The sequence below is a fragment of the Malania oleifera genome, unplaced genomic scaffold, assembly GCF_029873635.1.
Source record: "Malania oleifera isolate guangnan ecotype guangnan unplaced genomic scaffold, ASM2987363v1 ctg488, whole genome shotgun sequence".
Classification (NCBI taxonomy): domain Eukaryota; kingdom Viridiplantae; phylum Streptophyta; class Magnoliopsida; order Santalales; family Ximeniaceae; genus Malania; species Malania oleifera.
Window position 1 is genome coordinate 7194 of NW_026652019.1, and position 11244 is coordinate 18437.

At 36.5% G+C, this 11244-nt stretch overlaps 1 protein-coding gene across 1 annotated transcript; it reads right to left on the reverse strand.

Moving 5' to 3' along the window:
- Window positions 1-5537: 5537 nt before the first annotated feature.
- On the reverse strand, window positions 5538-11028 carry LOC131147196 (T-complex protein 1 subunit alpha-like). Its single transcript, XM_058096966.1, has 9 exons — window positions 10785-11028; window positions 10611-10675; window positions 7914-8003; window positions 7719-7805; window positions 7525-7584; window positions 7195-7245; window positions 6671-6766; window positions 5984-6049; window positions 5538-5759 (listed from the first exon to the last, which is right to left on the reverse strand). The coding sequence occupies exons 1-9, from the start codon at window positions 10855-10857 to the stop codon at window positions 5538-5540; spliced, it is 810 nt and encodes a 269-aa protein (XP_057952949.1). The 5' UTR covers window positions 10858-11028.
- Window positions 11029-11244: the final 216 nt, after the last annotated feature.

The following is an 11244-nucleotide window of genomic DNA, read 5'->3' on the forward strand; positions in this document are numbered from 1 at the left end:
TTTTCGTTTTATTTGTTCTTATTTGTATCTTTCTTTTCTTTTTCTACTGCGTTTGTTGGTTGTGACTCTCTTTAGTTTTGTTTTTTTTTTTTCTGTTGGTTTGTTTCCCCCACCCACGTGCATATCTTTTCCATTTCTCCTATGCTTTCACATTGAGGGCAATGTTTCATTTTAGTTGGGGGGAGAAAATTTGCATGTACAATTGTGTGCTTCTATGTGATAGAATTTTACTGTAAAAATTGCATGTGATGTTTGCATGTTAGTTAGGACCACCTTTTGGGAAATATTGGTATTGAGCTAAGAGCATGCTAAATTCCTTATTTGTGAACGCTACATGCCAAATTTTTTTTCTTTCTCTTTTTTAGGATATGGAACATGTAGGATATAGTGCAAATCATAGTTTAAATCAAAAGAGAATTTTATCCATTTCACTTAGTTTCAACCAAGGGAAGGATGTTGAAAGTCTTGCTACACAGACTACACAGCTTAGAAGACTTAGAAAGACTACCTTAGTTCATTTTTGGTTGATGTACTTCAATTGTTTGGGACTCTAATGAACCATATCCTAATACTTTAGAAAAAAAGAAAAAAGAAAGAAAAAAGAAAAAGGAAAAACAAAAAAAAAAGGTTTGAAGCAAATGAATACAAGAAACAAGTCAAGGTTCAGTTGCAAAAAAAAAAAAAAAGAGAAAAAAAAAAAGGAATAAAAAGATGGGAACAATTGTGTATAGGAAAGGGCTACCTATTACCGAGACCCTAACTAAACAAAAAGTGGGTACCTTTTAAAGTGTTGTAGTGTGAAAGCCGCCATTGTACATTCATGCATTGGAAACAGCTACCTGCTATCGGGGTCTTAACTAATCAAGAAAGTGGTTGCCTTTTAAAGTATAATAGTGTGAAAGCCGTCAATACAATAGTTTTGAATTAGAGTAAGACCGTGCAGTTGTCTTAGACTAATTGTTGTGATTGAAACCGTTAATGTCTATTGGTAGTCAATCTTGGAATTCCAGCCTTACTCTCATGACACGTGAGCTTTGTTACTTTCCAGTACCTTGGTTGGTTTACTAATTGGTGTATAAATCTCTCAGTTGATGCGTAACTTGGATTAATCTGTTTCCTGTGTTCCTGAACTCATAAAGCATATTTCATGGCATGTAATTTTCATGAGTATTGGAATTTAGTAGCTACCCCCTTGGTTTGAATTCATTCATGTTATTTGCTAGGGACTAGCAAAAGTTTAGTTGTGGGTGTGATTACGAGTCAAAATTGCGTAATTAGGCATTTAAATTCAAACATTAAAGATTATAATTTTAATTAAATGCCTAATTATGTTCAATATTTTAACAGTGCGCTCAATTTATAATATTTGGGTTTTTATTCAATAATTTATGAAGTTTTGATATTTTATTATTGCAGGGTAATTTATGGACATTAAAGCCGACATTACTTCGTGATCTGGGCATAACTCTCTCATCCGAGTTCCGATTGAGATGATTCAAAGTGTTGTGGAAAGCCAAAAAAAAGCTCTACAACTTTCGTGTTTTGAGTTTTGAGAGCTACAACCTGTAGGAAGGTCAAAATCGGGCTTGAAAGTACACGACCGGCCATGTGTTAACAAAAGAAAAAAAAAAATGAATAAAGGCCCATCAAGTTGATGTGACCACGTAAGGGGGGCTCAAGGCCCATGCGCAGCAAAAGAAGCGCCGGAAGGTTTTTTTTTTTACAATGAAAAGTGAGGGTTTGCTTTAGGAGGGCATTAATGGAAAAGGGTGGCTAGGGTTTTAGATGCTCGAGTATGCTTTAAAGCTTGGAAGGTAGGCTTTTTAGAAAGGCAGCAGACTCGACCGCGGCTGGGATCTTCTCTCCAAGGGTCTTGCGCCGCAGAGCACACAATGTGTGCGCAGGAGCTCCCTCACGGCCATTCTCTTCTTCTTCTACTCTCTCTCCCTCTCTCCCTCTCTCTCTCTCTCTCATTAAACAGCTTAATTTACTTGTTTTTTTTTACTGTGCTGTCTTAATTTAACATTGAATATGCGTTGAGTATTGTATTATTTATTTGCATTTAAAATTATTGTTAGGATTATCTCTCTCTCTCTCTCTTCTTGCATTTAGATTACTCTTTAAGTCATTGACACCTTCAGTTTTATTTACATTTTTTTGTTAGAATATTAAATAATTGTTGGGTTGTATTTATTTTTAATTTCAGTTTATTTGAAACTCTTAGTTATTATTGTGTTTTAGTAAGTTGTTTTCCATTTAAGTAGTTAAGATATTGAGTTCATTTTTGTTCGAATTTATTGTTGGGTTGATTTTAATTTTTGTTTACATTATTGATTGGGTTATTGTCTTCATGTAAAGTTGATGTTGGTATATGAGTTTTGTTTAAGTTAATTAGTGTGCGAAGTGTTTAGTTGAGTTAATTTCATTGTTGAGATTAGTTCGCTTTCACTTAAAGTTAATGTTGGAGTTGAAATTTTTTTTAGGTTTAAGACAATTAGTGTGTTAGTTTATTTCATTGTAGTTCTTCACTTTAACGTACTTTAATGCTTGTTTAAGTTTATTTCTCTCTCGTCATTGTTGAAGTTTAGTATTTTTGCTTGAGTTATTTTTATTGAGAGTTTAGTCGTTTTCATTTAAAGTTAGTGTTGAAACTGAATGATTGGTCTATTATTAGTGTGTTAATTAGTGTGTTGAAATTAAATATTTGTTTAAGTTAATTGAGGTTTTTGCTTTGGTTTATTATTTGAATGTTTATTTAGTGAGTTGTCGGTTGATTTTGTGCGTGTTAGGTTCATAGTTTAGATTTCGCTTGTTTCAATACAGTCATAAATATTTCAAAACCCCAAAGAAACCGAATCTGAACCATGTTCAGTGTGCCTTTGTTTTCTTAGTTTCTTCTTTTTATTTTAACACAAGTTGAAATTAATCTGCATTCCCTGAGGAGACGATATAACATTTGGGCTAATTATTACACGACGTGACTCCTATACTTGGGATAGTCATAGCGCTACTCATTTTTAGAAGTGAGTCATGGAATGTTGACAGCACACCCCAAGATGCTAAGTTTTTACAAGAAGTCTACAAGACGACTCTATAAAGCATTTGCACCGGACAATCAAACATAGATGTAGCCAAGATTCCATGCATCATCTGTAGAAGTCCAAATTTGATTAAACAAATTGTTGAAACATTATGCCTTTAAATAATAATCTAAGATGGATAGCCATGTTTGGCAGCTAAATTGTCCTCATCTACCTTGACAAAGCATATTGTCCTTTGCTAGCCAGTTGAGCTTTTATGATAATTATTTTTTTATTGTTATCCTTAGATTATCTCATTATTCTTGCATCTGCTCCAAATCCAAATCTTCACATTTGACTAGAAAGGATGAGGTCCAGGATGATAAGAGGCATTCTTTTCAGCTATCCTCACAGTGAAACATCCCATTGCTTACAAATAATGACCCTAAAATATCCTTTCATGGGAACCCAGTTCAACGATCACCCCCACTTTGTACAAATGCATTGAGGCTAAAAACAAAAACATTTTTTCTTTGGGTCCATTGAAAGCCCAAACTAGGCCTAAGACTACACAACAGGATGTAGCCCATCTCCATCCCATACCCATTCCCAATTCCCACCCCTCCCAGGAATTGAACTTGAGAGCTCTAACATAGAAGTCCCAAACTTTAAACACTAGGATGTCCCCTATGGGAAAAACTAATATGTTATATTAACATCATCAAACTAAGAGGATGACAATTGTGTTTCACCAATTTAACATTGCAATTATTTTCTGATTGAAAAAGAACCTTTGGTGAAACTACTCAAACTAGTAAGAAAAAGATACAAAAGCAAAGAACACAAGGCCCTCGCTCATGAACATAGGAAAAGAAAAAATACATCAACTTAATAAAGCCACCCAATCTCAGGTGACATTCTGAAAGCAGTGACCTTTGAAACAACCTGCACTATAAGTCCAAAGCGAAACCAAAAACTGCACCGTCCCAAAGAAGCACCGTTGATAATCTCCTGCCAAAAAAATTTCAGCATTCCTTTCTAGCCAAATTCCCCATAACATAGCACATCTAGCACATATCCACAGCCTCTTAATTCCTCACCATTCCCAAAACCAATACTCCTCCACTGATTTTGGACAAACCCGCTCCTCACCAATTACTCCAAAAAGTGTATTCCACAAGCCCCAAGAAAATGAACAGTGAAGAGACAAAACAAGACGCATCCTCTGAGCTACTCGCACACATAAGACAATTATCAGGAAAGAATGCTTTAGAACGCCTCCTCGTCTGCAGCAGGTTGTTGGTGTTAACTCTATTAAATGCCACCAACCAAACAAACATCTTTATCTTAGAAGAAATTTTAGCCTCCCATATAATCCGATTGAGAGGAAAGACCACATAAAGCCTAAAAAAGGTGAGAAAAGAAAGATTTACAAGAATAATCCCCCCCCCCCCCCGGGATGAATCCAAATACCAATTCTTACCACCACTTTTACTAGAGATATGGCAACCCTCTAGTAGAATGAGCAAAGACGAGAAAACTGCTCCACCTCTCAATCATTTAAGAAAAGTCCCAAGAAAAGGAATCCTTCTCAAAAATGAGAAAATAGGAAATCACATTGTTGTGCTGAGAAGAAATACAAAACAGACGAGCAAGGGAACAGGATTATCCAGCTCCTCCCACCCAAACATCTTCCCAAAACTTAATGCAATTACCTCTACCCAATAGAGCTTTGTTAGAGGAAGAAACAAAAGGTAAACCTGCAAAATGAATCTCTAAGACTCTTAAAAGAGACTTCCAAAACCCAACCTCACATTTGGCTTTTTATTGTGTGCATGGATATGTTTTTTCATCTTTCCATCAGTCAATTCCAGTGGCATGCTTAATGTGACCATGTTGAACAATTCCACAAGTTTTTTTTCAGTCCTCCAAGAAGAATGGTATAATACACACCAAGATTGTACCACCAACAAAGGCCATAAAGGCCTATATGAGATCCTAATAATGCCATGACTCAGTAGATATTCATTGATATAGAAATTTCCATACCCCACTTAGCAGTTTACTTCACAGAGACAAGCGCCACATGAATTATGAAAACAACATACAGCTTTCAATATACGTGAAAGTGCGATGTAGAAAGGCATGCAACATGCCTTTGGTATCCAATATTCATACAAGATGATATTAAAACTTCAAGTCTGAAGCATGTGATGTCTCCGCTTGACCTAAAAGCTTAACTTGTTTGGTTGTAAGTCAAAATATACCAAGCCTTAACACTCCTTGCAAGTGTGTACTGATTGTAACTAAAGAAGTAGACAAACAATAAACAAAACTTATTTAAGGGACATGGCATAATTTAACAAATAGAAGATAAACGTAGGCAACAAGAATGGAACCCTAGAACCTCCTAGCAACCATGGATCTAATACCATGTGAAGTAACCACTTGATTTCACCATAAAGTTGTAGGCCAACAATGTATAACAAGATTTAACAAAAGCAGCTTAATAATAAGTCACCTCTGTCGAATTTTTTCAAGCTCCCTTGGATCTGTGACCAAGACCTGGACACCCATTTGCATTTTTGTTTTCTGAAGATTGAAATCAAGACAGGCAATCTTTGCAGGGGCAACTCTAATTGGCATTCCTTGGGCAGCACGACCCGTATTTAGAGCATATCCCTTCAACAAATAGCTATCTCTTGCACTTTTTCCATGAGCTTTCAATATATTGATTCCCTGGAACATGAATGAGCAACCAGATTATTACAACTTGCCTTCTTGAAATCAATGCATTTTCTTATACTCAAAACTAGGCAAACAATATTGTGAACAAGGTTATAATAATTTTAATTTTGGAAAAAATGCACAGAAATATATTATATTCATCAATGATTACTTGCATTTTCTAAATATACAGATACAGAACCTTCAATAAAGAAGAGATCCATGGAATCACAAACCTTGATAGGGTATTTAGTCTCTCCCCGCACATTGATTGTCTTTACTGCTTTTACTGCATCTACAACCTAAAAAATCAAATTAAATGGGTAAAATATTACTCAAGATTAACTAACAACACTTCAAGAAGGTATTCATCCCGCAAAACAATTCAATTACAATGGAGAAAACTGTAACAGGAAGATCTTATTCTAGGAAAATGCACATATCATAGCAACAAACTTTTCTTTTCTTTGCAAAGGATAGGGTTGGAAGGGGAAGGCAGGCAGCTTGGTGGCAGTTAACCCAAAAGCAATAACAAAAATTTTTCAGTATCAAACTAGTAGGAAAAAAATTGGCATTGGTGCCAGTGACCTCAGAGGTTCTATGCAAGTATGTTCAAAGTGGAGAATGTAACGAGCACATTTGGTAAGTGGAGCCACAATGAAGAGCAAACTAGGTCAATTTAATGAATTATCTACAGGTTATGAGTTGGGCACTCAAATGCAAAACAGCAAGCCTAAGCAACAAAGGAAGTAGAGCACTACAATTTGATTGAGTAAATTTTGCAGAGGTGGAATTAACTTCTTGAAAAATTGCAAAATATGAAAACAAATACCGTTAATGCCTCCCTGCATTGATTTCTATTTAAAAAATTAAACTGGTGTGCTTAAATAAATGCCAACTGCTAAACCAAACAACAAGCATACCAAATTTGCAAAGAAGTCGCTGTCACTTGCTATCAGCTTTGAGGATATGCTTGTCTTGGCACAGTTCACAAGTGAATCTTTTCCAAGCTTTTCAACCTATAAAACAGGGGGGAGGAGCAGGAGAGAGATAGAGATAAAGAAAGAATAAAGTTAAGATACCAGAGATACTGCATTTCAAATTTGCTAGCTATACATGCAAACACATGTTGGATAAAGGCCTAGGTACCTAGCCGCCTTTTAATAATTTGGAACTATAAATATGTAAGAGCAAGTGCCATCCAATCTATCAAATTACAGACTTGTTTTTCCCTAGTCATTCAAAAAATAAGAGAGGTAATACAGGCAATTTTTTGTTCATAATGGAAGCAGAGCCATATAAACCATACTTACGCCAGTGAAACAAAAATGCACTCTGCTGTCCAGACTACAATATTAACACAAATGATACAGAGTGCTTCAGTTATTCATTGCATTCCACATATATAACTTTCAACGAGATGCATCGATTGACAAAAGAGGCATACCTTCACAGCCAGTTTTTCATCAACATATTTGCATGCTTCCCTCATAGCAAGCTGCCAAAATGGTCATTTGTGCCCATGTGAAAGGAAAAAACAATATAGTAGAGTGAAAATTTCCAAGTGTTCAACAATAATTAAACATTATATTAGAAAACATATTTTTTAAATAGCAAGTTACAGACGCACCCAACTCAACACATGGAATCAAACCTTGGCCATCCCTGTGGAGGCCAGTATGTGAGCCACTGGGACATAGCCCATGCTCCCCGGATTAGCAAAGTGCAATTACACATTATAACTGTTTATTGGGAAAAAATTGCAACAAGTACTCACTCTGTATCCACTAATTATAGATGTTGGGTGAATCTTGTGCCTCACAAGGTCATTTGCTCTCTGAAAAAAGTAATTATTGTATCATCAATTAGTAACTGTTCTTCCAAATTTCACTCAATTTCTAAAAATACAAACTAAAAATGTTAAAACCATTTCTACAATGTAAACGATATATGCTAGATGCTAAAACTTACCTTAAGCAACTCCGCAGCTACAATGACTACAGAAGTCGTCCCATCTCCAACTTCTCGGTCCTGAAGCTCAGCCAATTCAACAAGCACCTATTCACCCAAGAAAGGAGAAACGATATAGATATAAGAGGAAAAGAATAATGAACTTGACAAATATACAAAGGTAGTAAATAAGCAGGTATAAAACATTTTTTCTACCTTAGCAGCTGGATGCTCAACTTCTAACATCTTGAGTATTGTGGCACCATCATTAGTAATGGTTACATCACCAATATCATCAACTAGCATCTAAAATGTTCAATCAACAACAACAAGAATCGTGTCATGCAGGTAAATCTCTCACAAAAATAGGCAACCATAAATAGAAACCTGTAATCAAGAAATATATGAAAATTCTAGGTATTATTAAAGTTCTCACTAAAATATTTGTTGATCAGATTTACAAGTGGGGAAATTGAAGGGCTTGTAACTGTATTGGGTGTGCTCTAAAAGGCAAAGGTGTAAGACAAGGCATTTTTACCCATAGGCAAAGGCATAAGTCAAGACATTTTTACCCATACAAGGTGAGGCTTAAGCCATTTGAGACTTGCATTCTTTTAGATAAAATATGTAAATAAATTGCATATATTTTCAAAACTAAAAAACTTAAGAAAATTAAAAAGTCAAATATCATTAGTAAACTAATCACTGGCCATTCAAAAAATACTAACTTGAATTCATCAACTAAATCATGCAAAGAGATGATTATAACATTACAAAGTTCAAATTATTTTCATGATCTTTGATGCAACGCCTAATTATTTTGGAAAGGTTGAGGTTCAAGAGTTTTAGACATCTACTCATATTAGGATTTAGGACTTCCTATCATATAAATATGAAGTTAAAATTTCCTATTTGAGATTCACGTGCCTAGAATGAAAAAAAGCCTCAATTAAAAAGCGCAAAAGGCATGCCTTTCTTACAATGCATAAGCCTCTAGTGCATTGGCTTTTTAAGAATTTGGTATTCTAGACTAAGCCTAAAGGCATTTTGGGTTTGCCTCATCTTGTGACAAACCTTGATTGAGCCTTTAAAAACATTGTTCTCCTTAATTGGATTGACATTACAACCCATATTAAATTGGCTTAGTCAAAGGAATATTTGTCTAAACTAAATTTTCAAAAAACTAGAAACAGAAGGAGCCATTACCATGATACCATCTTATTCTATACACCGAGCTTTTGAATTTCATTTCTCACAAGTCCTTGACTCAATTAAACCCATGAGACCATAGTTACCATTAACAAACTATAAGCAGCTACATGCTAAAATATAGCATAAGCATAATTTTGGTCTTTGGTGCTCGCAAGGTTGTAGCATTTGTAGAGCATTTCTGTTTTTCTTCTGTTGCCTTTCAAAATTTTCAAACAATCTCACCCATCCCAGCCTCGTCCAACCCACAACACCATTACAGCTGAATTTGATTTAACGTTTGACACCTTTGACATAATTACCCCTTCAAAGGATTTCATATTGAGCTCCAAATATACACTATTGGGATGGGATGGCTCCTACTAGCTCTCACCCCCAAGAACCGAACGTGCAAGTTCCCCCGCATACAGCTCAAGCGGTGAAGGCCCTTTCCTTCGTGCTTGGTAAGCGCTTCACTGTAGCCAAGCTTACTGCTAGCCTATTGGCTAGAGCCAAGCTTTGACCACAACTGCTTGTTGCTTCTGGCCGCCTTATTCCATCACCTGATATCCAAGTCACCACCGGTTTCTTGATTCCTTGCGGCCGGGCCAGGTTGGAAGCAAACTACCCGCCACCTATCTCACCCCCTTTCTTATTATTAGTAGATAGGTTGCCCCTTTTATTAATAATAATAAGGTAAGCTTCCAATGGGTGAGCCTCCGCTTTTTGGATCGTCTTCTACCCAATGCAGTACCCTCCCATTTTTAATATCATCAGTCTTAGAAGACAAATCTCAAGACTATATCCAAGCCTCGAAATGACCACCATAAGACTCCGTAGATTGTAGCCATCCCATTAATGTAAATTGCCCAAAACCCACTTTTATTCCCACAACACTCTGAAGGTAGTAAAAAAAACCTAGTGTATCTAAACTGTGTGATTTTAGGCTCCTCTTTATAGACCAACCAAAATGATATAAAAACATTTTTGTAATAGATAGTGCAGTTGAAAATTAACTAGCTACTCTGGGCAACATATTACCATACCTATGGAACCTAGCAAAGCTGGATCCCTGTGTGCCCCAGTGAGTCCATTGCAATCAGTGGGATTAGAATTGGTAGATAGGAACAGAATGAAATCAATGCTATCACTTGGTTTTCTTGCATTTTTTCATTAACATATTTTTATTCCATTCCATTCGATTCCCATCCCATTCTATTCTATTGATCCAACATGATGTAGAGACGTACTCTTTTCAGGGGGGTTACACTCACCTTTGGAATGCCATTTTAAGTGTATTGGGGGGGGGGGGGGGGGGGGGGGGAACTTAACATACCCAAACTACATGTGGAAAAGATAATAATACAATTACTAAGAAAATAAAACAGCAATATAACAAAGACAAACAATGGTACCAGAACTATTATTGATAATCAGCTGGCGTACAAACAAGATACTACAGAGTATCACCCCCAGGGTGTGGTGGTAGTGCGGGATGCAGGAGTGCCTCTCACAAGGTCGTGTTCAAACCCTCCCGGGTTTGTTTCCATCCTAGACTCCTGAATTTACCCTCGCTTTGGAGTTGTGAGGTCAACTTCAAGGAGAGCAAGATTAATCACATGGACCGTAAAACGGACACGTGATACCAGTGCCTAATCCAAAAAAAAAAGATACTACAGAGTATCGCAGTCTCAGCCGAGATACACACAGAGTGAGATGAAATACCTTGTCGAGTCCGACAGGGCCAAGTGAAGATTTGACAATGTTGGCCACTGCTTGACACGCTACAACTGCCCACACCAAAATCAACAATTCAGAGAGAGAGAGAGAGAGAGAGAGAGAGAGAGAGGGAGGGAGGGAGGGAGGGAAAGAGAGAGGTCGTCGACAGAGAAAGCCAACCATTTTGGGTGCGAACGTCCTGCCCAGATTGACGCTCCCCCAAGATATCTGGAGTCTGTGCTGCTATCGCCATTTTCCGCTGTGTGTGTGTGAGAGAGAGAGAGAGAGAGAGAGAGAGATAGCTTAGATTGGCTCAGTACGAGAAGAGTGGCTGTTGGGCCGTACTGAGTTCGGAGAAGGGCTTGCGAGGGCGGCACTCTGGAATTCAAGTTATTTAACTACTTCTAGAAAAATGGGGAAAATCTAGCAAACCAAAATTACCATTAATGTTATTCATATAAAATTAAAATACTTTCTCCAATATTTGGAGGGTTCTTAAATTTAGATTTGTAATAAATTTATATAAAATATAATTTTAATTTGTGAAAAATCACCTAAATTCAAATTTAAAATCTAAAATATATGTTCCTAAAGGTAACAATTATGTCTCAAAACTCATAACTAGACAACATTTTACCAT

Bases quoted from the DNA above. Each gene is read 5' to 3' on its own strand.
- LOC131147196 (XM_058096966.1), bottom strand. From the start codon at position 10,857: ATGGCGATAGCAGCACAGACTCCAGATATCTTGGGGGAGCGTCAATCT. The intron at 7,585-7,718 runs GTAAGTTTTAGC...TACTTTTTTCAG, and splicing joins TAGCTGCGGAGTTGCTTAAG to AGAGCAAATGACCTTGTGAG. The intron at 5,760-5,983 runs GTTTGTGATTCC...TTCATGTTCCAG, and splicing joins AGACTAAATACCCTATCAAG to GGAATCAATATATTGAAAGC.